Raw genomic sequence first — 27,851 nt, 5'->3', positions numbered from 1 at the left:
CAAAAAAAACCTCCAAATATTGTTTTCGAATGACTCAAGACTGTGCCTGGAACACCCCTGGAGAACTACAGTACCTTTCTTAGTGTTACTCTGGTAATCCCTAAAGCGGTAATACAGAACTGAAGTGTTAGATATATTTAAATTATGCAAACAATTAAAGTTCAAAGTCTCACCTGCATTTTTGCTCCATTTCATCTTTCAGCTGCATTTCATTATGTAGTTGTTCTTCCAACTCATAGATCACCTTCTGCATATTTTCAAGCTTTTTATATATATTTGTACATGAAAGAACATGCATTAAATTAACAAACCTAAATATTTCAGAATATTCAGTGCTGCTTACGTTATATGTTATAATATTATGTATTATCTAAACACTAAATTTTTACCTTATTAAAATGTGATCCTCCCCCCCCAAAAAATGTAAAAAAATTAATTACAAGACACAACTTTAATATGACACAGTTTCATCATTTGAACACACATAAAATTTTAGGGTTCCGAATAGTTCCATCAGAATTCACAGGGCTAAGTCAAATCCTCCTTGCTTTAAGTATTATCAGAACGAGACTAAAGTTATTACTGCAAAGATATAAGAAAACATTTTGATTAGTCTCATATTTTTTTTTTCTAGCATGAACCACCACACGTATTTTGCAATGCATCTTCAAGCTCTCAACAAGCTCAAGAAGCAGAACCAGGCCTGTCGGTTATTAGCAATGGGGGGAATATGCTTTTAGCATCTATTAACCTACTATAGTTTAAAAACAGTAGCAAGCTTCAGATGTTAATACAAAACGTTACTGTATAGCATGTATGGTCTGCCAGCATGATAAAATCAGAAATTCGTTCTTTTCATGTAGTCTCAAAATATCTACCTTCAGCTGGAACTCTGGGCACAATAATCCCACTCCAACATGAGCAAAATCCTCAATTAACAACAAGATGGTGTCAACTTCGAGGAAATTCATTAAGTCAACCCCAGGCTGATTCACTCTTTTATTCCTTCTGTCAGGATTTCAGCCTTATTTAGCTTTCCCACATTTCCCTCAACTCTCTTGGAACTGCATAGAGAAGAATTACAGTCCTAACCTAGGCTCTTTTCAAAACAACATGTTCAAGTGGTTCTGACCCTTTGCTTTCTTGTTCCTTGTTCTAACTTCAAAACCTGACAATTGCCTTACTCCTTTTGCACAATCATCCCAGAAAAAGGAGAAACAGAACAGTTCCTCCTACGTCCGCCTCTTCCTTTTTTCATTTTCCCACAAAATATGCTTAGAGAAACTAGAACTGCTCATTAAGATCATGAAGAGGAGACAAATTACGCTTATCTCCATTCTTTTTTGATAGCAACAGTAAGTGCTCTCAACAAGCACTGTGCTCTGTACAGTCCTAAATTAAGATTTCACTTTGGACACATTATAGCATGCTTTATCCATATTAAATGAGAAAGATTCAGGTGAGATTGTTTTTGCCTACTTTCAGGCTGGTGCTTTTCTTACTTCCTACTTTCAATCCATCCTCCCTCCCATTGTAGCAGGAAATAACGCATGAGGCATTCAGGTACTCTCAATAACTGGAGATCCTTTCTCATTTCCTCCTTCTATTTTTTCCCCACATTTCCAGCTACTCTGAAGTTTTCAGAGGAAGAACACAGACATGGCAACTGGGGACTAACCAGGAACTATATATTTTATATATTCACCACTCTATTCTATATATTTACCGCAACCTATCACAACGCCTTGAAAGAGCAAGGAAATTCAGGAAGAAATAGACTCCTCGGCACTTATAGAACAGCTCTGGAAAACCAATTACTGGTGTGACATAACCACACCACGTGGATGAGCCAATGGTGTAGTAAAAAACCAGAGAGATGGCCTCTAAACCTAAACTTTGAGGATAAAGGAACGAGGACCAGTACACAACACATTCATCTCTTTGGTATGAACCACTGAGAAATAAAGCAAGAAGCAAGACTATTTAAAGGCTAGCTCTCACTTTAGTAAAAAGGGACCACAGCTAATGCAAAAAAATAAAGGATAAAGAAGTTTCAACATAATTGCTCTTCCATTTCTTGGTTACTCATTTCGTAGCCCTTCCAGACAGGCTGCATAGAGGAACTAAATGGGATAGATGAGGAACAGGTCAAAAAAGATACTTGGCAACTAAGGCGTTTCTGTACTGACTCCTACTAATTCGGACCTCTATTGCTTGCTCTTGCTTCTTTCTGTCTCTGGATGCTTTTATAGTGCTGTACCCCAAGGGGCCCACCTAAGCTTGCTGAGCAGTCTAATTATATTAGTACGAGATAACAGGCTTCCAGAGAAGTTCTGCACAATTTGACTAAATAGCACCTTAAGAAAATCCTGAGTTACAATTAACTCAGTATAAAACCATTCCTTTATGTTTTAGTTTGTTCTCAGTTTCCATTTTGAGTAGGAGGTGGGGGAGGAAAGGACTATGGAAAGGCCTGCCTACAGCAGAGAAGCCAAGAAGCAGCCCTCTGGAACTGCCAGTTTGTTTTTTTTTTTTTATCACCACAGCATAGTGCGTCTGGTTCTGCACCCTGAACAACGAAGAAAACCAAAGACCCAGTGCAAAACAATCTGTTCATCTCCTTTTTCTTAATATCTGAACTGTTTATAGGTGGTTATGGTAGCACTAAACCGAAATAAAAAAACAGATCTTCGAAGAGGTTTGAAATTCAGTTAAAGGACATCAAATTCCATTTTTGTCCAACTTCTGGCCTAATTCTGGGAAGTTTTACACAACTTGCAAAACGCAATGAATTTTTTTGGAAATTTCTGGCACTCAGCTCCTCCCAGAAGACACTCAGCACCGTGCCAAAATGCAGATAGACCAGGTAACATCTTATGTCATATTTCCAGAATTAATGTGCTAACCATGTGCCAACGTTACCGTTTTCATTGCAGCATGTAATGAAAGAAAAACAGCTGAGAAAGAACTGCGGGGTAAAAATACCTTGTAGTAAAGACTTAACGTTTATTTAAACTTCTCTTATAACTCATACCTTTTCAGAGCTTCATGTCCCAAAACTGTTAAAATAACAAGACATTCAAATACACCTGACAATATGGACAGGACTACTGAGGGTTTTTCAACTACATGCAGGCGCCTGTACCTCACTAAATATGCCAAGTCCATTCAGCAACTCTCTTCGAAGTCAACCAAAGGCCAGCACATAGCTTAAAGCATCTGCAAACATTTGAAAGTCCTGCTCTGTTTTTAATTTTACCATACTAACAGCCAAATGCTTATGAGGAAAACAAAATTTATGAAACACATCAACATACATAAAGAAATCAAGTCACTTGAATGTTTAATAAATTCAGTTAACCCAATAAAGTACGTAATCAGTTCCGCTGCCCTTTACAAATTTTCTCCAATCCAAGCAGGCCTTCTTTCCACCTCAGCGTACCTTCCTGGAAACCTGACTGCCAAGAAGCTTAGGAAGCAGTAGCTGAAAGAATTCCTAAATATTTCTTGCTAGGTGAACTGCTCTATAAATGCAGATCCTCAGTGCCCCAATCCCAATAGCTTGTGGGGCACCCTCGGGAAGGAGCAGAATACCCAAGCTTGGTACATTATCTGCCATCTCCCACTTAGTTCACGGGAAGCCCAGCTCCACAATTAAACTGGTGGGTTGCTGGAAAGCCCAAGCTTCCTGTCAGACTCACGTCCAGACTCCATGGCTGCCACAAAGCCAGTGTACGCCCGGAATTGATACGGCAGTCTAAAAATACTGCACAAACACTTTGATGTATCTAAAGATCAAACCTGTGAATCCAGTTCCACAAAAAGAGTATGCAGGAAAACAAATGTTATACGAAGAACTGAAGTTCTGTTTTACCAATAACTCTAATAGGCAGGCCATACTAAACAGTTAAAATTTATGCATTGATTTCCCACACTCCAAGCACTAAAATAATTTGAGACATATAGCATTCAAAGAGTTTATTCCCATATACACAATAGATTCTTTACTAGGATCCAACAAAGCCGAATATCGGTGAGACATACCACACTTTTGTCCACACTGGAGCCTGTTCTGTTATCATTGGAATTTTCTGCCGAGACAGCTAAATACCTGCAACAACATTTAAAAACTTTTAAGAGTTGTTTAGAAGCAAGGTTACGAAAAAAACAGAATATAATCATCTTAAAATATAACCCCCAGATTTTTTTGCACCAAAATGTGGATAACCAAATAGTAACATAACCAGATTTTTTTCAGTTCTATATTTATTATACTTTAAGATTTAAGCACATTTAATTGAAAAAAACGTAATTTATTGTAAAGGTTAAAGCAGAAAGCTGCAGTAGACGACCTTCAGAAAAAAAGGATTTCTGCCAAATACTAATACAACCACTTTTTTTTAATAACCATTAAAAAAAATCTTTGCTTTCCATGGTTACAACACCCTCATTGGCTTCCATCCCATAAATATTTACTCAGGCACTTTTGCAGCAAGTAGCAGTAGTGAAGCGAACTCTGCAGAGATTGTGTAACTTAACAAAGTTACTAAGAGTTTCACACACAAAAAGTTTGCCCTGAAGCCAGTATTCTTATTTTACGTAAGTGTTTTCTAAAAATACCACAATTTTCTATTTGTCATGATTCTGAGAAGTCAGGTAAATAAATACAAATTACTATCTTCAGATTCCTTTGGTATTTGATGTGATATTCTTGGCCTGATAACTGATCTAGAGAGATGTAAAGCATCTCTAACTGCATCAGACTACGTGAAGAAAAACTCTGCAACACATGAACAGAGAAAAATGGACACATCCTCAATTTTGTTTCACATGCATCTTTTCACATACACAAAAACCTCTCCAAAAGATCAAGGAGGGTAAAATCAAAGACATTTCCAAACCATGGTTAAATCAAAAATCAAGACTGCTTTCAGACAATCAAATGACAAAGAGGAAAGAGAAGTTTCCTACAGAAAGAGGCTTGCTGTCTTGAGTACATGAAGCCATCATATTTTGCACACCAGAGCTGTTGAGCAGTGAGAATGTGATATTTGAACAGACAGAGCACCAGCTCTATCAGAATGCAGAAGAGAACACACAAGCCAGATAGCGCTGCAAAGGGTTCTCAGCCAGTGTACTGATCTCAGCCAGTGTTCTGAAATCTGTGTTATAGCTGAAGTTCAATAATAAACAACCATATTTCCTAGTTTACAATCAATGAGATTACAGCTGTAGAAAGTATTCTATACTAAAAGATTGTACAACTTCCTTTAAAGACAGAAGTCACATCCTTTTCCTAGATTTCCATTTCTTTAAACTCTCCAGCATACACGAATAAGATTGAACTGGGGGGGGGAGATAAAAGTGCACCTTTTTTCTATATATACAATTTTTTAAATGTTTAAACTATTTTAAATACAAAACCGGAATAAAAATTAGGATTACACATTTAGCAAGTATGAATGGTCACTTCAGACTTTTCAAGACTATAAAACCAGCACAGTATTATGGGACAAAATTCAATTCTAGGACAGCAATTTAGTTCTAGCAAGCCTACAAAGTTATGACAGTATTTAGTAGCAGAGTTCTTCAATGACAGCAAAAGATACCCACTCAGTTCTCTAAATTCCTGATACTGTCCCCCAAGAAGGAAGAGGGAGAGAGAAGAAATTCTGTTATTAACAAGCTTCTGTATGCTACTTAACCTTGATAATATATTCCAAAATCTTCCTGCAAGGCAAAAATTAAGACTTTTTTTAAACCATAGACTAAAATCAGAACAGTAGGTGAAAATCCTGAAGTGCTGAACTCACACAAACTGTACCCAAAGCTTGCAAGTCCTCCTATGCCTTACTATGCAGAAAGCAACAACAAATCCAACTCTTTGCAGAGATGGAAAGAATTTTACCACAGGCTTGGAAAAGTGGTTCCTCTTCTACGCAAGGAGGAAAACCAGATTTATTTCCTTTAAGGCTTTCCTATCCAGAAATGCTATTAAAACTAATAGTTTCTACCTGACATAGTCTACTAGAAGTTTTAGCCCATTTTAAGCCTAACATCCACCACAACTAAAAGCAGCTTTAAAAGTAAGAGAAAGTTAACGACATCTTTTTGAATCACAGTGCTTTGGGTTGTAATAGACCTTTAGAGGTCCATCTAGCCCAACCTCCCGTGCAGTGAGCAGGGACATATTTAATCAGATCAGGTTGCTCAGAGCGCAGTCCAACCTGACCTTGAATGTTACCAGGGATGGGGCCTCCACTACCTCTCTGGGCAACCTGTGCCAGTGTTTCACCACCCTCATTGTAAAAAAATTTCTTCCTTATATCCAGTCTAAATCTACCCTCCTTTAAAACCATTACTCCTTGTCCTGTCACAGCAGGCCTTGCTAAAAAGATTTTGCCCACCTTTCCTATGGGCCCCTATCTACATTCCCCTATAGGAATGCAGATAGCTATCCATAGTGCCTACAATAATGACGGCTGTTGAAAGCATGAATTAATATAATTTTAACTGACATAATTTAAAGTCTTCTAAGTAACAGTGAAAACAGTATCACAATCTCACTCTGCAGTGGACAAGCACTTTATAAAAAAAAAAGTAAAATTATGAAGCAGATAACACGCAAGTAGAAAATATTTTATTTCTATTAAGCCAAGGTTTAATTTATCACATGCTAAAACACTGATGTAACGTACGGAATCTTCACATACAGCTCAGGAACATTAACTCGCAGTAAAACAAAGTGACATTTGTATCCCTGATTCATGACTCTACATATATAATTCAGTGCTCTGCAGGCAGCTCTGCCTAGGAGCGACAACGGTGGTTTTTTCTTGCTTAGCTTCTGCAGCACCACTATATAATCTTCTTCATGCAAAATAAGACATTCACAAATTCAGTGTGATATTTTAAGGTACTGATGACTAACATTACTGGTTATCATCATCGAAGCGTCAAAAGAATCTAATTTATTAGGATTCTGAATCATTAATAAGAATCTGAATAGGCTTGTATCTAAATACTGATTAGTAAGAGTCAGAAACAATGCTGACAAAAGAATACACCATTAGCTTGCTTTCTGCATACATACCGACGGTTGCTGTAGTACGTAAATCCCACAAAAGGAAGCTGGTTGCCTACAAATGCTTTTGGTATGGGAAATGTTTCTTCCTCTCCTTTGTCTTCTTCCAGATCATCAAAATTACTAGTGTCAATGTCACTACTTAAGTCAGGCACAACTGGTGCTACAGCTAGAAAAAAAGCAGAAGAGTATGATAATAATCGTCATATTACTCAAGTGACTAAGAAATCTCTTTCCTTGGTACAGAGTAAATAAAACTTTGACTTCCATTAAAAGAAATACAACAGTCCTTTTGCTAATATAATACATAAGTAAGCCAGATCACTGTCCATGAGAAAAGCATTATACTTACTGTCTCTGAGAGTTTCCCAAGCCCATTGATCATTTTTAAAGAAAAGATGTCGTTTAATTTCTTCTACGCCATTTCGTCCTAGCCTCACTTCCCTGTTAAAGATTGTTTTGGTTAAATGTGGGAGATTACATAGATTATTCTGAAGGAAAGACTCTTTTTAAGGCATAATCTAACAACAAAGACAAAAAATTACCTTTCAAACTAAGGTAAGAAGTAGACATGTCTCAAACTTTTCATGTGAAGATATCTATAGGAGCACAGCAGCTACATTTCAGAACACAGTCTGGTTTTAAGTCTTGTCTGTAAGAAGCCCTGCTGCTACTGTTCACACCATCGTGGACTGGCTAGGCAGCTCCCAAGCAGCAGCCAGGTTCCACTTTTTCCAGGAGTTCATGCTGTTGTTCGAATTGCATGCAGCCCAGCAAATGCAACAGCTGCCCTCCTTTGCATCACCAGTTCTCACGCAAAAGTTATGCTTATATTAATTAAGCAGCACAGGTACAACAGGAATGTACTGACAAAGTGAAACAGACCTAACACTGATGTTTCAGACAGGCTTCCTGCAGGCTGGTTCTACACTGATCCTGAATGCCCACTAAGAGCTGGGAGTGTATTTGGGACACTCCTGAAATGCATCCTTTGATTTAGTTTCATCCAGAAGGAATCCATCTTGTGTGCCCCTCACCAATGTGCAACACAGACCAATGTAACAGTAGCTGTTACTAAAGAGTAACACTTCACATTCAAACTAAATTTATAAGGTAGACATACCCATAGTAGCAGCACTTCTCTTTCCCCAGTATACATGCTACTACCACAAAGAGCAGCAGCAACCATTGGTGACTCCTCTCCCAAATACTGGGGCTAGAGAATACGAAACTGATGCTACTGCCTGTCTAGCCTGCAGTAACATCAGTCAGTAACTACTGCTTCAGGTTAGACAAAATACTAATTCAGAGTAGACAAAGTAACTTAAAGACTTAGACTGAGGTTCCAAAAAACTCTTGACTAGCACGTTAAAACGGCCTTCTGTACTTTAAGCAAGAGGTTAACAGTTTCTTACACTGCTGTAATTCAGAGAAGAATAAAGCCTAATTCCTATGAAATGCATTCAGAGATCAGAAAAACACCTAACTACGCCGGCATCTAAATTGCAACAGAGTTACACTGCATTCACACCAAAACGGTAAGACTTTCACTTCTCTTGAGCAGTTCAGAAACCCACACAAAACAAATATATATAGGCTCTTTCAAAACGAGAGGAAATTCTCTTAACGAAGGCTTACTTTCACTTTGAGTAAAGTTTAAATCTTACCTATCCGTTAAAAAGGCACAAATAAGGTTTTTAGCCTCTTTAGAAATCTCATTATCATCAGGGAAAGTAAGGGAGTTCTTATGATTCATAATCTTACTGTATGTTCCAACCAAAGAATCTGCATAAAAAGGTGTATCACCTGAAAAAGCAGCAATGCAAAAATTAAAAAGCAGATCATGAGTATTGTAGATTTCACTTACAATATTTGAATTACTTATGCAATAATGTAAGCAATTAAGTGAACAAGAGGCAAGGAAAAATGTTTGAGAACTGTGCCAGAATATTTCTAAAACATATTCTGTAAATACCAGGATCAGTAAATCACCGCCTATGTCAGAAGATTAATAAACAGTTAAAAACAACAGTGATTTTAACATGGAGGCTAGTTAAATAGTCATTTCTGATTATCCTACTACTCACCTACAAGCATCTCATACAAAAAGACTCCAACTGACCACCAGTCGCATTCTCGCCCATAGTAACCATCACCACCCTGGGACTTCAATACTTCAGGAGAGATATAGTCTGGTGTTCCCACAGCCGTATCACATCGTACCATACCTTCCTACAAAGAGAAGGAAAACAGCCAGGCCCAAATATAAGATCCAAAACTCCAAGCCATTTCCAAGAGTTTATGCAGCCTAAGCAACGTCAACAGATCAACCTCAACTTCCGTCAACAAACATTCTTTTTGAATGGGTATTTTAACATTTTAAAATTTTAAACTACTAAGTCCAGAAGAAAGCGCCACACTTGTCAAACATAGTGAGAGTTACTTTAAAGACATCAGTTTATATCCAAGAAGTAAATCAGAATTGCATCTAGGCCCTGTAAACCCTGCACAGCCTCTCCTGGGCAAGCCAGTATAAATGTGTCATATAGTGACAGGGTGTGCTGTAAACAGGTAAAGCTCCTCTGTCAGTGTAAATGGGTCAACATCAGGGATTTTGCTGCCAGGATCAGCTAAAGTGCAAGTTTTTCGCCTCTGACCCAATATACTTAATGCCAGGAAGAGTAAATGTGGACAGGGGCTTGAAACTCTAAGTAGACAGACTTCCAAACAGGTAACAGGTGAGCAGAACGCTTGACGTTCCTCAGCCCCGAGAAAGGGCTATCGGAACACAGATCAGTCACACTGGAGCTGGCATCCAGAATGCTGAAGCTGCAACCACGTGTCCCTTTCTCATGCCATTCAGGCATTTCTGAAATAATCCTATGCCATTCCTAGAAATGAATCAGTAGAAAAACTTGCACAACAATCTATAACTAAGTAAATATAACAAATATAAATTCAATGTTGCGTATGCAGCAAATCCAGAATGCACCTAAATTAAGATCCTGTGCTGCCTAGTTTCTGTCCCACAGAGTCACCTTTCTCTTTCAGAAGACTAGAGGAACCCAAGACTAGGCTCAAGACTACTCAGCTAGCTTTGCTTTCTTTAGAACAGAACAGTTTCGTAATATTTTTTCTTTGCTTTTTTGGCACGTACAGCTTAAACACTAGGATAATGTTTTTCTACATTTCAAAATTCCTCATTGTTAAGAACAAAATCAGCCAAGGATAAATCTGTATTAAGTCAAAATAAGGCCAAATTTTGTGTCAGCTATTCCACTGAAGCAGACTGTTTGTGACTTGAGGCAACTCCTTGAATTTCTACACATAACCTGTACTTGGTTTTTATTGGTACCTTTCATTTACGGCAAAGCAGCTAAATACAGTGATTTACTCAAAGCTCCAGGAAGATGTTGAGAACACAATGTACATATTACACAGACTCTATTAAGTACCATGTATTTCAGATTGTTTTCCTCATGTACATGTGCAGACTGACACAAACCAATCAAAGTTTTGTGTAAGGAACAACAGTGCTTCACACTACGTGAAATATTGTTGCAAAATATTTTTTTTTTAGTCACCTCAGGATATATTTTTTAAAAATAAATAATTCTATGACATTCTTTAACCTGTTTCCTTCAGATTTGCCCTTCTGCTACATCAGCATATGGCTAATTAGTGCAACTGGGATTCAGCAACGTGTACATTAGTTTTGACTGTTTCATTACTGACACACTACATAAAAATAATCTCACTTCTTTAAATTAACTTTTGATAACCAAAGACTTTAAGAAATAACCCAGAGGATCTAGAGACAATCAAAGGCTTGACTTCAGAAAGTTTATCTAGCTAACGGTACAGAAGTTGATACAGTCCCTACTTCAAGAACTATTTCTGCATTGTACATTGTCATTGAATAGGATAAATAAAGAATTAGAATGGGAATAGAGTGGAACTTGCAACTCTCCTCATTTAGTCAAAAAGTTTTCAGTATATTTTCTTTTCACTTTTAAATACTTTTTCCTTTCACAAACAGAAAAGCAAAATTAAAAACATGTTTACCTTATTCATCTTCATACAAGTACCAAAATCTGCTAGTTTCAAATGACCAGCTTTATCTAGCAGCATATTATCAGGCTTCACATCTCTGAAAGGAGAAAAAACAATTTTTTTAAAGCAAATACATCTATTTAACTTATGAAAACAATAAAAGTCAACTGTTTTTCAAATGCAACATTGCAAGGAAAAACACCAACATGAAAGCACCACTATTTCCTCCATTTTTTTCTGCTTTCTCTAAGTATCATGTCCAACACAGACTGCTGAACTACAACATTTTAAAAAATTATAACAGATGTGAGAATACAGCCTTAAGTGTCAAATTTAATAATTCTGGACATTAATATTCAACCTCTAGTTCCTAAAAACCACTCACTGGTTGAAGTACCCCTCCACTAGGATTCAGCTACAGACAAAAAAAAGACATTCTGGTTCTGAGTTAGCCATCTCAGATCTTGAAAACATGGCGTCTTTCTCTGTACCACCTCTATCTTAAGGGAACAAATGGATGTCATTTTCAGAATAATATAATATGAACAAATATTTTTCCATGGCTCAAAAGGAGTATTGCCTTATGCCCCTGTCCACAAAGTACTTCCCATATAGAAAAGAAGTTTTCATAAAGTAACTGGTAAAGTTCAGTACATCTAATGTTATCAAATATACTCAGGCAGAATAGTAGTAGGAAACAGTTATCAAGCAACCATAACATGAATTTCAGGGGAAGGTGTATTTCTGAGACCTCAAAGCAGAACTCCGGCCATAGCTGTAAAATGCAGTGCAGTGGAAATGTATCAGTATACTCACAGAATAATTTTGGTTGGGAGGGATTTTTCTAAGAGCCCTAGTTAACTGTCTGATCACAGTACAGCAAACAAAGTCAAAGTTTTATCAAGTTCCTCAGTGTCAAATCCAGTCAAGTTCTGAATTTTTTTCAAAGATGGAGATTCCACAGCCTCTCTAGGACCCTCTTCCACTGTTTGACCGCCCTCATAGTGAAAAAAGATTTCCTAATAAATGCTAGCTATGCCCTTTCTGCAAGTTGTGTCATCCATTGCCTTTCATCTTTTCAGTGTGCAGCTTCAAGTCTGGCTCCATCTTTCCTATAAAGTCCTGCTGGGCAGCTGATGACTGATGCTTTCTGTCTCACCTGAACACTATTCATGTTGTGAATGAAAACATAGTGCTGACCCCAGCATCAACCCTCTGAGGAATCACTGGTAGCTGACTGTTGGCTGGACGTTGTACTACTGAGCACAACCCTTTGTTCTATCTATTCAAACCATATCTTTCCGAGCTGACTAAATCAAAAACCTTGCTACAGTCGAGACAAACAACACACACTGCTCTCCCTTCATCAGTGGAGCCCATCACCTCGTCACAGAAGGTAACTGGGCTGGGTAAAGCATACTTTACCCTTGGTAAATCCATGCAAGCTGTTCCCAATCACCTTCCCATCCATCTGCTTGGAAATAATTTCCTGAGAATTCACTCTGTAAGATTCCCAAAGACTGTCCTGAGGCTGATCAGCCTGCACTTCCCCTGATCCTCCTCTCCTTGCCCTTCTCGGGGCAAGATGGGTGTGCCATTTGCTTCTTTCCAGTCATCAGGATCTCCCACTTGCCGCAGCCTTTCAAAGGTGACAGAGAGCAGTATCATAAGGATATTGGCCAGCTCCCTCACGGCCATTGGTACAGCCCACCTGGTGCATTGGACATGTGGATGTCCAGTTTGCATAACTGGGCTCAGCTTGCTCTCCCTCTGCCACAGTAATGCTCCACTCTCCCAAGCTCTGCCACAAGGCATAGGGACCTGAGAGGCCTGAAAGCAGACGTTATCAACGAAGGCTGAGGCCAAGGTGGCAGCCTCAGCCGTTTCCATGTCCTTTGTCACTAGGTCCCTGATCCATTAAGCAGTGGGCCCATATTTTCATCAGTTTCCTTTCACTCCTCATATTTGAACAGACTAACACCAGTGGAAAACAAATTCCAAAAATTTGCTAGTGTCAAAATAATTTAAATTTTCAGGAGAAAAACTTGCTGTGCTGCTGGTAACTTCTAATGCCTCCTTCCTAAAGCCTGCAATACACGTATTGCATTTATACATGTATAAATGGTACGTTCAGCCAGATAATTTGTCCATTAGACATAGCATAGCTCTATAATTAACCATGCTCTAGATCCTCCTCAAGCAACAGATTAGTAGTTTGTTTTGCTTTGGTTTTTTTTTTTTTTTTGCAAAAGTTTACATGTTAACACTGATCTTCTGGCCAAATTACAAATTGACAATTTATATAATATGTCTTCCTCAAACTCTTCCTGTATTTTCTGTTGAAAAATATATTCTTCTGCTCTAGTTAACACAATTAAAAGCTAACAACAGATAAAAGTTCAAATATCAAAAAGAAAACTTCTCAGCCTATCCGAGAAGTGACTACATTTCACTTTAGGGCAAGTATATAATATGAAACTAAGCCATGTCTCTTTGCTCTGCACCTCAATTTTCCATCTTGCCCCTTAGAGAAAAACATGTGGCTTGGAGATTTCCCTCACACTGTTCACAGGTTCTTGTTTAATGGATCACTGAGCCTTCATATGCAGAGCAGAGAATTAATAATTCCTAACTGTGCATACTACTGCTATCTAATTCCCCAAACAGCTTTTTCTAAAAGAAAAGAACCATTTTGCAGCCAATGTGTTCATACCACTGTAGTTCTTGTGTCTCTTGGTGAAGTGGGACAATTTTATTACTCCCCAAACTGAGGAACACCAGCCTGCTGAAAACCTTTGCTTTGACTGTATCACCTCAGACTTGTAGTTTCGGTTTGCAAGAATCTTTGAAGTTGGAAGATAGAATAACTATGAAATAATAAGGAAGTAACACCATAAATTGAAAAACTGAAGACATTCTGGCAGCACCAGAATAAAACAACACTATATAACAACACTTCTTTCTTTTTCACCTGTGTATAAAACCCATTGAGTGAATTGCATCTAACGCAAGTACAACTTCAGCAGTATAAAATCTTGCCCATTTCTCTGGAACATCGTAGTTGCTCATTAAATTCACAAGGTCCCCACCAGGCATGTATTCCATCACCATGTAAAGGTAACGGTCATCTTGGAATGCGTAAAATAACTGTAAAAAGCAAATAAATGAAAAACAAGTCACTGAATGTTCCAGTTATCTTTAATCTTTTGCCTGCTTGAAATCAAAGGAATTTCTGCACAAACTGATTTACAGAGTAACAGAATTACTACAACTACTGCAGCAACTTTGCATCATCCAGCAGATCTCCCGAAAAGGCACTAATCTATAGAGTAAATTTCAGTCAGATCTTCCATCCCTTTTATATTACAATGGAAGGAGTAGTCCTTGTAGACTCCTTGTTACAAATTAAGATTAGTGAATTTGATGTAATAAATTTTCAGATCATTTGAAAGAACGCTCATTGCATAGGAGGACAAAATGCTTCCTTTATTCATTGGGATGCTAGCTGACAAATATGTAAACATGAAACTACTGTACTGCAAACATCTGCCTGACTGGATCTGTGTTCTGACTAAATACTTATTATTCTGTTGTAGATGTATTTGTTGTATAGAAAGTAAGCATAAATTTTAAGCAATTCAGTAAAAGTATCTCCCTTACAGTTATCAATGCTCTGTTCAACATGAGTAGTGCAAGTAGATTTAAGTTTCTTAACTCAAAACTTTTTGAAAATCATAAAAGTAGTACTCTGGACAACCACTCCAAGGCTGACAGTAATGTACCTACCTATCTGACCTGGGAAAATCTTGAATGATTTTGTTTAATTCTAACCTAACAAAAGAGTTTAAATGCTTAAGGGTAAGAACAGTTTAAATGAATAAGGTAACGTGCACACACAATGCATGATGATTGCTTCAGGCGCACTCCTTATAAGTTCAAAGACAGCAATGTCACCCCAAAAATTGTGAGTGATAACAGTGAAATGAGGAAAAAATAACCGGTGTGGGCGTAATCTGCAGTCATATATACACACATAAATTAGAACATACAGACACTGTGTCTTAAGTATATCTTTCTGGTATGCTGGATGCCTCAAAGAATTACTACAGAGCAGGTTCACTGATAAATATCTAGCAAAGAGTTTTAATAATAAACAGAATAGCTTATCTTGTAAATGTTCTGACAAAATACAGTTTTGAAGCAAGTGTGATATCTGTGCTATTTGTTGTGTACAGCATTCCTTATCTTAATAATGTATTTCCCTAACAGACCAATACAATCAAAAAGGGACTCTGAAAACCTAAAAATGAAAACATGTAATTCCAAGTCATGCAGTGTTCTAACAAAACTATTCTATCATGATAATATTTTAAAAAAAGTATCACTATACCTGAACAACCCAGGGACTATTAGCAAAAGCCATAATATCCCTTTCTTCCCAGAAGAATGCAGAATCTGATCTTTTGATCATCTCAAATTTGCTCAGAAGCTTCATAGCATACACTCTCCTTGAGGATTTATGCCTTACCTGTGAAGACAAATGCGACATACAGAACACATTAGCTTGCCACATTAACATATGAAGAACACTACTGAATGTATCACTTTTACTGCTTTGCTATTTAACAAGTTTTGTAAGACTCTCTACATTTTTATAAAGAATTATATACTGTAGGTCTACAGAATAATTACATTCCATGACAATATGCTCATTGCTCTTAAAATACTTGCTAGAGTTATTCAACATAGAAGCCCACAGGCATATCAGTCGCTTTGTATTGGCACCTGTTAAATACCATCAAGTTAAAACTATAAGCATTTTCCAGATTTTTTCATTAGCAGACATGTATACTTGCTGTCATATTTCCAGTTTCTCCCACCATTTCTCAATTCAATAAAGCAGGATGAACAAGCCTGGCTGCTACTCTATCACAAACAAACAACACGCAACATCTCTCATCTGTGAGAACTCTGCCCACAAAAACCTGATGTAGTCCCTGAGCTGGCAGAAACTCTTCTAGTCCTGGAGATTTATTCAAGTGTCCATGTATACAGTGGTAAAGGCTAATTTTCTTCACTATGAGGAATACATATTCCCTTTTATTTTAATACAGAAGTATGACTGCAACACAAAACAAGTACTTGTGTACTTTGAGAGTACTGAAATATTATTTGACATTCTCAAAAACATTTCCATGGGATAAAAAGAAATAAAATTTCACTGAGCTAAAGGCTTTAATATTATAAGACCACATCTTCTGAACACTATTCTGAAATAGACACATGAGCAAATACTACAAAATACATTCAAATGTACAAACAGAAACATAACTTACCAACTGAACCTCCCCAAATGCGCCTCTACCGATCACCTTCACCACTTCATAATCTTCAGCTTTCATGCGCAGATCTCTCATTTTATTTACCGTGTCTTTATCTACATAAAACAGAATTCACATTTCATATATAATCCATTTAATTTAACCCATTCATCTCATACCAATTTTTCAGTTATTAGAAGATGTGTTGCTTAAAAGAGGAGACTTCCTTTTGAACCTACCTTCCTATTGGAAACCTCTCTGCAGAATGCATGAACTCATTCTTGTTACCATAGTAACCAAAACGTGACATAAACTTAATGCACTGACTCTACTGTACAATCAAATTACTGGAGATCTTACTTTGGGAATGTCTTTAAAAATAGTTACCTGCAAAAAAAAAAAAGCTATGCAAAAATTTCAAATCCAGCATGATCTTGATTGTAAGCTGATCAGTACTGAAAGATTATTTCTGGATAAATATGCACCACATCTGAGAAAATATCATGAAGTGCACATACGAGATGCTTGAATAAACTATTTTTAAAAAACAAGCTTTCACTTTTCTGCATTTTTATTATTCCTAATACTCAAAAAAGTAGATTTTAATTTAAAACATGCAGTGGGAATCATTGTGATTATTTATATAAACCTGTCATTCTATAAACTACAATAATTTACAAACTCCCAGTGGGCAGATAGTCTAATTCCAAATTTGGTCAAAGATTAAAACAGTCTATTTTAATCCATGTGGGTCAACACTGGCATGAGATGACATGGAAAAGCTTCATGCTTCAGTATTTCTAAAAGAAAGAAACATCTACTAAAACAGATATGGTTCTAATAAAATAAATTATGCAACGGTATTTATTTTCAAACATAATATTCTAGGCCTAAAAGTGAAGTTCAGAAAGAAGTAAGGACCGGGGAAGAGAAAGGAGGAGAAATGTCATATTTTAAGTTTGTATCTCCAAAAAATGATGAGGCAGACAGCAGAAAATTACCATTAGATTTCTGCCATTATCTAAAACAAAAGCAGCATATGTGCCACTAAAATTCAGTAAGATTTTTTTATCGCAACAGGAATAAACATAGCTTTGTTTGAAAAAACACTCTGTGGCATTACTGTCTAATGGAAAGCCATCCCTTTACAATGCAGCAGACCACTAGCTGAATTCAACAAATTATATTAAAATTGTAAACTCTGACAAATCATTTCACACAGAGATCAAAATACTTAGTAATTTAAAAAAAATAATGCATTGCCTTAATTGCCCTGGCAAAAACTGGCCTGTAGGGGGGATGAGTAAGGCTGCATGCAACTAAAATGCAGCAATTCTCATGAAAATATTTTTCTATTTATTGTTATCTTACTGACTAGTAATCTCACAGCCAGAGGTCCACCACTTCTGAACGAAAAATCTTTACATTGGTGCAAAAGAAAGCTAGACACCGTATGAATGTTTTAAATCGTTTTCAATCACAAGCCTCGCCTATGGCCAAAACAGAATTAAGGAAAGTACATGTGAAGAGCAATCTAAGGTAAGGATTTTTAAATAATGTACACTGGGCTTGTGAGCAATTGCAAATTGCAATTTACTGCTTGAGAGACATCCTAACACTTGATTATCTTCAGACAATATGTTACAGTAACAACAGTGTTGGAAATTTGACCTCCATATTCTAAGATCCGTTAAACAAGTCTGCAAAATATTTAAATATGCAGTTCCGTATCTCCCACTAACAGTGGAACACCCGGCCAGTTTACACTGTACAAACAGGTGGGATAGCTCCCACGGCAAAAGATCCCATTCTCCAACTTGCCCTGAAGTTTGATTATAAGCTTAGATGCTGTGTCAAAATAAGCTGAGTCCCTGCTGCAAAGGGCTCTCAACCATCTCAAATATTGATTTCTTTATTCTTTTAATTCTACATGGTAGAAAAATACTAAGTTCTACATTTGCAACAATAACCCTTACAACCTCAGGTGGCAGAAGCAGATTTTGGAGGCTCCAGAAATATACAACATAAACCAGAGAAAAATAACATGGGATAAGGACTGGCTCACAGGGCAATCACTCTATAAAATAAGCGCAGAAAATTCCCATTTTATTTGAAATCTAGAAATTAAAGACAGCTAATGCTGCAAAAAGATATTTAAAAAAAAATAGAACTAAAATAAACATTAAAATGTTCCTATATGTCTCTATTTTTTTCTTTTAAATCAGAAATTCAAGACAAACTAGACTTCGCAGTTCCCTCTAAGGACACTACTCGCATATCCCACAGCTTGCTTTCAGATTTCAGCTAACACAGCAAGATTAGTGTTCTAAAAGCAGTCTGAAGTGAAATAATATGTCTGTTCTCCACATTACTTCAGGTCACATCTTACACAGTATATAATTTATACCTACAAGATACTCATTATCAGACTGTAATTCTGTTTTCTTTTCCTTCACTAAGCCCCAAATGCAAGAGTGAAGCTCTTTGAGACTCACTAATGATTTCACTTTTCATAAAATTTACATTCAAATTATCCGTTGCAATGAGTATTGCCTTTGCCCAATACAACTTCTCTTTTCTCCAAGAGTTTCACCACACCTTCTCTGTAAATAAATGCGTATACAAAATGTGCATGTAACACCATGTACAATATCAAATATACTTTGAACTGTGAAAAGTTAAACAGAACATTTGAACTTAGGCCTTTCAGCAACCAGATTACGTGCAAGTGAGCCATCTACTAGATCTAGTGCATTCATATATTCCCCACAAACGGGGAATGATATAAAGATATAAAGTAAAACCCATAAATTCACTGTCATTGCTTACAGTTGCACCAAGTAAACTATTTGAAAACACCTTGAAAACAGAAACAAGAACATAAATTTCAATAAAGCAACAACAAAAATTATTTTAGTCAAATTACTTTATATCTGCCACAAAAGCCATTTATTACAACATTTGAGATACTTAAGCCTGTAAAAATCTAATAATATTAATTTAATTTTAAGGCTTGCCCATTCACTCCACAGGCAGAAGCAAGTCTCGAATCAGCAAACGTCTCTGCCATGATTACCAGAATTTGTCAGTTCGGCAGCCTTTAGAAAAGAGTTAACTCTTAAATGCCTTTCTGTTTGTTTTTTAATTATGAAAATTACGGTACTATGACTTCTATAAAAAAATCAACTCAATTCAAAATGTTATTAGTAGAATGTGCAGGAAATCCAGTAGTGGAAAAATACAGAGTAAATACAGAGCAGAAATCTGCAGACGCATCAGCTGCATGCACAAGTAAATACAGCAGCTACGCAGTATAAGAATTTTATGTGGTAATGAAAAGAGACTTTTTATACTGAAAAAAGTCTACAAAACACATGCTCCAGTCTGTCAGTGAACAAATTTTTAGTATGATTTCTTGACACCGTACACATTATGTCATTTTACTGTTAATTGCTTATGATATATTAGTACATCACATTACAAAGCAAGTTCTGGTAATCCAGAGGGTTGCTAAGAACAAATATAACAGGTCTTTCTCTTAAAAGCCTTTGTGCCACTGACAACAATGACATTTACATTGGCAACCAACTTGGATGTTCACTTGCTAGGGATCAGATTTGTATAGATAGCTGTCAGTTCTCACTGAGAAATAAATAATCAGACTCTTAAAACAACTTGAACTCAAGAACTTAATGCACTCTAAACCCCTAGCTGCCTTTCAAAAAGCTAGAACCACTTTTAGGTTTTATTTTTTGCTGGTATTTATAGTCTTTTGCTATTTAGTAACTGAAACATTAAATACTTACACCTGTTTAAGAAGTTATCAATGTTTTTGTTTTTTCTTAAGGCAGGAAAATCCAAGTCATATACCAAAGCATCTAATCCATCCTGAAAAAAAAAAGAAAACCAAGCAAAATTAAGTGTTTGGAAAAATAATTACACGTGCTGCTAACTGAAGAGACAAGACAAAAAGTTGCCCCTATCAGTCTTCTATAAAAATGAAATAATTCACATTTATTTAATGATTCAGTTAGCAATTACATGAAACAGCTGTTACTCATCCACTTCCATTGGACTCTTCAAAACTTCATTTCCATCCATCCTCAAAAAAATATGTTTCTATGAATTATTATCTTAATTAGCTCCACATTTACATGCAAAATATTATCTTTTCCAAATATTAAAACAACAAATAGCAGTTCTAATGAAGTTCATTCATGTTAAAAAGTCACAACGCATCACACAGTAGGCACTTTAACATTAAGTAGCAATTGGCAAACAGGACAACCATGGTAATTTAATTCTGAGAGTCAACCCCCACTTTTTATTCATTCATTTCAGAGGGAATTGTCACGAACAAGATATTGACTTTATGCATTCTCACTGAAATCTAAGAATGAACAGCCACAAGCCCATCTGGCATTACTGCCACAGAATATATCCCTATGAACAAAACCAAACCAAATCAAACGCCACCAAAAAAACAACAGAAAAATACAACAACAACAAACAAGAAGATAGTTTTAAGGTCTTGTTAAGTGCCATAAACTTCCTGACTTTCAGTTTAAATTTTACAACAAGTATACACGCTTCTTCAGTGGATTGCATCTTCTCACAGAAAAACAATATTTTGGTTGAAAACCACAGATATAGTGGCTAACGAAAAATGATCAGGTATACTAGGGAATTATATCACAAAGACTCAAATAGTGTTAGGGAGTCTTCCTTCTCAACTATGTAATGCTTTAGTGACAACTGCAAAAATATAGTGTGGAAGGTCATAAAATACAAATAGAAGGATGTTAACAAAGCATGCTGGGGAAGTAGTGCTATTTACTTGTCCAGCTCCTGCCTACATGTCTATGCTATCTGTTATTGACCTGTTGGGAACAAGATATTAGACCAGACATATCTCTGACCTGATTAGTCTAATATGACTGTTTTCAGTTTCTATAAAATTACACAATACAGGATTGAAAGCTGATCCATCGATCTTTGACCGCTACATCCACCAAGTACCTATGCCTGAAGAAAAGCTAGAGTATAAACTTTTTGAAAGCTTACTTTCCAGAAACATGTACTAGTGAATACACTCGATCTAGGTTAAAAATTAGTCTTTGATCCCTCACTTCAAATTTAAACCTGTTTTTTCCCCTTCAATCTATAGATTTTAAGCCATAAAAAAAAAAATCATATGCTATCAAAACTATTTATAGGCTCGCAGTCCTCATTTTTGAAGTATGTGAGATAGGAATTATTTATTTTGAATGAGAACAAACAGCACCATCATACTAGAATTTGAAAACAGGGTAAGGAAATAAAAACACAAGGATAATCAAAACTACTTTAAAGGCTAGATGTTATTAAATTTGTTGATTTCATCAAAACATTCCTGTTTTAAGTTACCTCTCCATACAGTAGCTTAGTTTGAACTCAGAAATGTTACAATGAAAATGATAATCAAGAAAAGCATCACAATATTTTCACAGCACTGAAGTCAGGCTTTGCATCTTGAGTGTATTAATGGATCATCTTTTGGGCCTTAAACTGATGATGGAAAAGGAAAGCAAATGGCAATGAAAAAACATTTAATGGGTCAGTAATATAAATAAAGAGAGTAAGAGGCAAACAACAACTTTGACTCAAGACAAATGCAGAAATGAAGCTATGGAGGATAATTGCAACTTATCAAGAAATACTTTACAACCTACTAAAAGACACCTTTTCCAAACAGACATAGTAAATATCCAGGAAATCCACTAAAGAATTTCAATTCTTTGGTAAATTCAACAGAGGAGCCATGATAACTGCTTGTACAGCAATACAAAGGGTACCAGTAGCTCTATGCATTGAGCCTCATGCTGTGAGCAGCAGTAGGCAAAGAACGTCTACGAGGCTGCTAGGTTACATCCAGGGTGTTTAAAAGGAGATGAGTGATGGTGATGAATTGCCAAGGTTTGGGGTCCACTCTGCCCTTAAGCCTTCAAATCCTTGAGTCAATCAATTTGTCCAGGGTCACAGCTAACATGGAAAACTTTGCCACGCATCAAGCAGAAGCATAACAAAATTCTCAAAATCCCCAGGTTTGCCTGGGGCAGTACAATTATCTGTTTCGTTTCACGATTTGTTTCAAAAAAAAAAAAGCCAAACCAGTCTTTCCCTTTAGAGGAGGGGAGATTTTAAACACTGAGTACAACAGCATAGGACAAATGGGAACATTCACACATTTTTAACATCAATCTTACTTTTGTATCATACATTTTCTTTTAAAATGTTAAAATATAAGCCTATGCCGAGAAAAGCAAGAAGTACAAAAAATGTCAGTTTCATTGGTTTGTCAGGCATGCTGGGTATTTTGTTCTGTTTCTTTTTAAAAGCTCTAAAGATGAAAAATAGTATATAAATTCACTTTTAACAGGCAAAATCAAATTTCAGTACTGTTTAATTCAAAAGTCACCAGGAAAACACTGCCTTTCAGAATTTAGATACGAACTTTTTCATGTAAAACACAGCTAAAAAAAACCTTTGAAATACAGATTCAAGCTATTGATCTTGTATTCATCTAAAATCTCAGCTTAAAATCACGCAAACAACACCTAAGGAAGCTGCATGGCAAGAGCTGCTTATTTAAAAGGCTCTTCAATACTCAGCTCCCCTTTGCTACAGTATCCAAAGAAGAAATTACCCTGGTTCAAAACTTCTATTAAAAAAAAAAAGGTAATAATTGAGAGACTCGCAAATCCTTAACTCTCAAAATCATTAATTTCTTCAACTGAAGTATGCTTCTGAAGTAGCATGGTATTATTTTAATGGTGGACTGCAAATACAAGACTAAGCTCAAGGTAATTTTAAAGGGAAACACAGAAGCATGGCTATTTTAAGTGGTGTCACTGGGGAACAAACAGGGAGGAGGAGCACACAAACTCAACAGCAAGAGGGCAATGTCAGTTCAAGGCACTGCAAGTCACAGAGATGGAAATATACGACAGAGTTTTAGCAATAATGGTTAGGAGAAAAAGGGTAAAGGCCAAATGAAAGGAGACATGATCATGGCTGCAGAGATGAGTTATCTCTCAGTTTTCTTGTTTCCATCTTGCTGAGTCTTTCAATTACCATCTGACCTTCTTCCTAATACAGAAAGGAACATCTTTCCTTCAAGACCTATAGCAGTCAAATCCTCCTCCTCTTAAAGAAAAAGGATACTAAGACATCACTGTAATAGGGAACCATACATCCAATAGTTTAATATGCTTTATTAAAATAAGGCAGCTACTCTTTCATGATGAATTTTTTCCCCACTTGAATGGGTTCCAGATATTTTTAGTATATATCATATTTAAATACAGCACATCTTGTACTTCTTAGAAACACGTATTGTAGCTTAAAGGTATTTTCAGCTAATGCTAAGTCCTGACTTACTCTGTCATTACAGAGCAATTTGCCTATTTAGCTTTGAGGTCTACGCAGACATTTTCCTTTTATGTTAATAGTTAAACAGGATTACTAAAACAGATTGGTTTATAAAAGCAAACATACGACTTCCACTTACATCTTACGTGGTAACAGTATTTCAGAGATGATTAAAAAACAGCAGAGGAAAAAAACTTCCTTTCTAATGTCCTTCACTCAAACAGTTTTACAGTCTGATACAGTGTTTTCTATATCACACTTGTTTAATGAAATCATCAATAGTTTCATAATCTATTTAAAATACCCCATTTTATCCTGAAATTAAAACAAGGCATACTAGGGAGCCATTATAATTTGCAGAGTTCTTCCATATGAAACCAACGTTTCCATGTATTCTGTTGGTTTGGTTTCCTTCATTAGTACACCACACTTAGAAGTGTCAAAAGAATAGATACATGAAGTGAAAGCAAAGGTCAGTCTGGATTCATATACTGCCTGGGGAGATGACAATCAGGGTGTCTAGGAAAGGGGATTTGAACAAGTCCAACATATGGTAGTACTTCTCTCATCTATTTGCGAGCCAGAAATGGCACTTTCATACTTAATAGCTCCAGCCAGAATTTTCTTCAGTGATTTTGTCTAAACATTTTCTGTACCTGTTTTAATCTCTTGCATTCACAGCATAATATAGATATGAATTCCACCGCCTAGCAGGCTGTGTGAAAGCATACCTCATTGTGAGCTTGCCATTCTTCAGTCACAAAAGGAACAGCGACTCTTCACCCACCTGCCCCAAGACACAGCTTTACATACTTCCACCATTTCGGTCATCTCTCTTCCAATTATCCTTCTATGAAAGCTATTCCAATTCCCACCACCCCAGCGCTTTTTTATTTCTACAATATACTTTTTGAATCGGGGGAGGAGGGATGGGAAGGGGGGGGAACTGCAAATAGTATTTAAGTTGTGAGCACACCATAAGTACACAATGCAGTATAATGTTTGCTGTTCTGTTCTTCACTAAATTTTAAGTTAATAACTGAAATACCTGGTTAATTTTTACAGTTACTGTGTACTAAATTGATTCTTTCACATAAACAGGTACTATAAATCAAAGCCAGTTCAACATTAAATAACACAAGTACATAAAGGTAAGAGATTTTTCTCCCACGCGCTCACTCAACATTCATCAATGCTGAATTTCACTTCCCACTTCTCATCACCCAGCCACCAATGAATATTCCTTTCTTCTGTGGTTTGCTATAGCTTTAATTTTTATTACTCTATCATCATTAATGAATCGTTATTCACCATTTTAGATCACTTATGACTGTGAAATAGCACAGACCTGTTAGACTCTATTACTGATCTCTTTGTTTTGAATAAACTGATCACCAACTCTCACTAACATCGTTCACCCATCCACAAAACAAGCCTAGCCCAAAGCAGCTTAGTTCTGATAAAATGCTTAAGTGAACAGCCTCATCAAAAGCTTTTTGTTACCCTCATAGTCAGCAGTTACTTCAAGGAACTATACTACGTTCATAAAGCATGACTTTCTTCCACAGTACATGAGTTAGCTCTCCCCCATCGTAACACCTGTGGGCTCACTTGTTCTGCTGCTGGGCTGGGGGCTCCTATGTTATCCACAAGATTTTTTTCTTCCACAGGAAAAAAAATCATTAAAAAGCTATATATTTACCATCTTCCTTACTACAGCTGTCAAAACACTTCTAAGCAATAATGTAGATAAACGGTATGGTTACACACACACAATCAGGTACAAAAAAGATGGATAAATATCAAGCAGTCTCAGCATCTCAGCAATCTTACCGTTTCTGTCATATTGTCCAAGAAGCTTTTCTAGTACCACTATAGCTTGAGAGAGATCCTCCAGCATGAACACTGTAAAGAAGGATTCCAGTATGGAAACTCCTCTAAGCTTCTTTATGAAGAAATGTGAAGAAAGATTTCTGCAATAGCATTTTCCTTTACTTTATCAGTAACACACACATTAACTATACAATCTATTAGCATTTAATTTCTCAAGCTCTTACGTGAACTTCTTTTCATTAGATTCCTCTAAAATGTACTGGTTTTCTCCAGTTTGATTTAAGCAGTCCCATATTAACCACATTTTTTCACACATTTGGTCTATACCTATTTTTAAAGTTTTAATGCATCAAACTGACAGTCCTACCATGACTATACTGGACTGCCTCACTCTGTAACTACATTCCTTAATCTCAGAACTCACTACACTTATGTATCGCTGGTTTTATTCAGATGTATGAATTAATATTAATGCAATTTTATAGCAAAATTTACCGTTAGGATATTTCACTATATATTCCATCAAGCAACTTTAATTCAGCAAAACATCCTATCTCAGGATTCATAAGTGATATAAAGTAAAAAATATAGTATATGATCTACATTATCAGGACAGTTATAGCATCTTTGTATTTTGAATTTTTACTTCATACACATTTCATTACGACATAGTATCATCTAGTGGAAGCATATGGTAAAGAAAAATGTATTAAATTCAGTTGAAACTTTGTTATTGAGACACTTGTTTACTTTACTATTTATCTAGCAGTCAAAGAACTAAAAAAAAACCTTAACGGGTATTACCAGCATACAAAATTTGCATTCCTTGGACTGACTGGCAATTACCCAAGATTAAAGTCCTTGCTACTTTTCCTTTTTTGGAGAGACCAAAGTTAAGTCTTAAGATTGACAACTCTACCCACATTTTAGTTCCTTGTATCGTAGCCATTTTCCTAATTATTTCTATGGTATTAAAGCTTCCTCCATACTTTAAATCAACAAATCAGACTGATCTTGATTTTGATGTGTTCATGGCAATTTGTCATAGTGCCCTGTCATACACCAGTGATCTCGGTAGTCAATTATTGATACTGAGAGAGGTTATTTAAGTGACATAAGTGAGAAGCTAATTTTTATATCCTATTTTCAAACACATATGAAAAGTAATACCTGAACTCCATCACAGAAAAAATAAATTGGAAGTTTCTTTGAATTGTTTGAATTATCACATCTTTGAAGTGTCAGAGGAACCTGGAAAGGCTGAAGAAACTGGCAGAGAAGAATCTCACAAAGTTCAAGAAAAGGAAATGCCAAGTCCTGCAGCTGGGGAGGAACAGCCCCAGGCACCAGTACATGCTGGGGGCTAAACAGCTGGAAAGCAGCTCTGCCAAGAAGGACCCTGGGTCCTGGTACACTACAAAGTGACTGTGAGCCCGCAACATGCCCTCAGAGCAAAGGCAGCCAACAGCATCTTGGGCTGCATTAGGCAGAGTACTGTCAGCAGGTCGACAGAGGTGATCCTTCATCTCTGCTCAGCACTGGTGAGGCCACACCTGCAGTGCTGTGTCCAGTTCTGGGCTCCCCAGTACTGGACAGACATGGACATACCGCAGCAAGTCCAGCAAAGGGCCGTGAAATTCACTAAGGGACTGGAGCATCTCTCATAGTATGAGGTTGAGGGAGCTGCGACCATTCAGCCTGGGGAAGAAAAGGCTCAGGATGGGAATCTTTGCCATGTGTATAAAATGGGAGGAAAAGAAGATCATGGAGCCAGACTCTTCTCAGTGGTGCCTACTGACAGGACAAGAGGCAATGGGCACAAATTAAAAACCATGAGATTCCGTCTGAATACAAGACAACTTTTTTTTTTTTACTGTTAAGGTGGTCAAATATAGGTTGCCCAACGAGGTTGTGGAGTCTCCATCTGTGGAAATATTTAAAACCTGACTGGACATGGTCCTGGGCAACCTGCTTCAGCTGACCCCGCTTGAGCTAAGGTATTGAACTAGATGATCCTAAGAGGTCCCTTCCAAGCTAAACAATTCCATTTTATCTACAACATCAAGCTATGCTTTTGGTTTGCTTAAAGGTAGTTCCTGCAGTGAATTATCCTATCAAAAATAGCCTTTAACACCCTACCAGCAGGGCAA

General features: G+C 36.7%; 1 protein-coding gene across 2 annotated transcripts in view; it reads right to left on the bottom strand.

Moving 5' to 3' along the window:
- The window catches only part of ROCK1 (Rho associated coiled-coil containing protein kinase 1), a 93,121-nt gene that overhangs the window by 38,954 nt on the left and 26,316 nt on the right, over window positions 1-27,851 (bottom strand). Inside the window, exons 2-12 of one of the 2 annotated variants that reach the window (XM_075416371.1) lie at window positions 20,265-20,346; window positions 16,474-16,574; window positions 15,528-15,665; window positions 14,109-14,284; window positions 11,150-11,234; window positions 9,172-9,316; window positions 8,752-8,890; window positions 7,437-7,528; window positions 7,094-7,253; window positions 4,045-4,111; window positions 174-262 (exon numbers count right to left, since the gene is read on the bottom strand). In XM_075416371.1, the coding sequence (XP_075272486.1) occupies window positions 174-262; window positions 4,045-4,111; window positions 7,094-7,253; window positions 7,437-7,528; window positions 8,752-8,890; window positions 9,172-9,316; window positions 11,150-11,234; window positions 14,109-14,284; window positions 15,528-15,665; window positions 16,474-16,574; window positions 20,265-20,346 (1,274 nt within the window). The remainder of the gene's footprint in view (window positions 1-173; window positions 263-4,044; window positions 4,112-7,093; window positions 7,254-7,436; window positions 7,529-8,751; window positions 8,891-9,171; window positions 9,317-11,149; window positions 11,235-14,108; window positions 14,285-15,527; window positions 15,666-16,473; window positions 16,575-20,264; window positions 20,347-27,851) is intronic. The other variant, XM_075416372.1, reaches the window with a different exon arrangement.

Source organism: Opisthocomus hoazin, chromosome 3, assembly GCF_030867145.1.
Source record: "Opisthocomus hoazin isolate bOpiHoa1 chromosome 3, bOpiHoa1.hap1, whole genome shotgun sequence".
NCBI classification, from domain to species: Eukaryota; Metazoa; Chordata; class Aves; order Opisthocomiformes; family Opisthocomidae; genus Opisthocomus; species Opisthocomus hoazin.
This window is presented reverse-complemented; position numbering and strand designations above follow the sequence as displayed.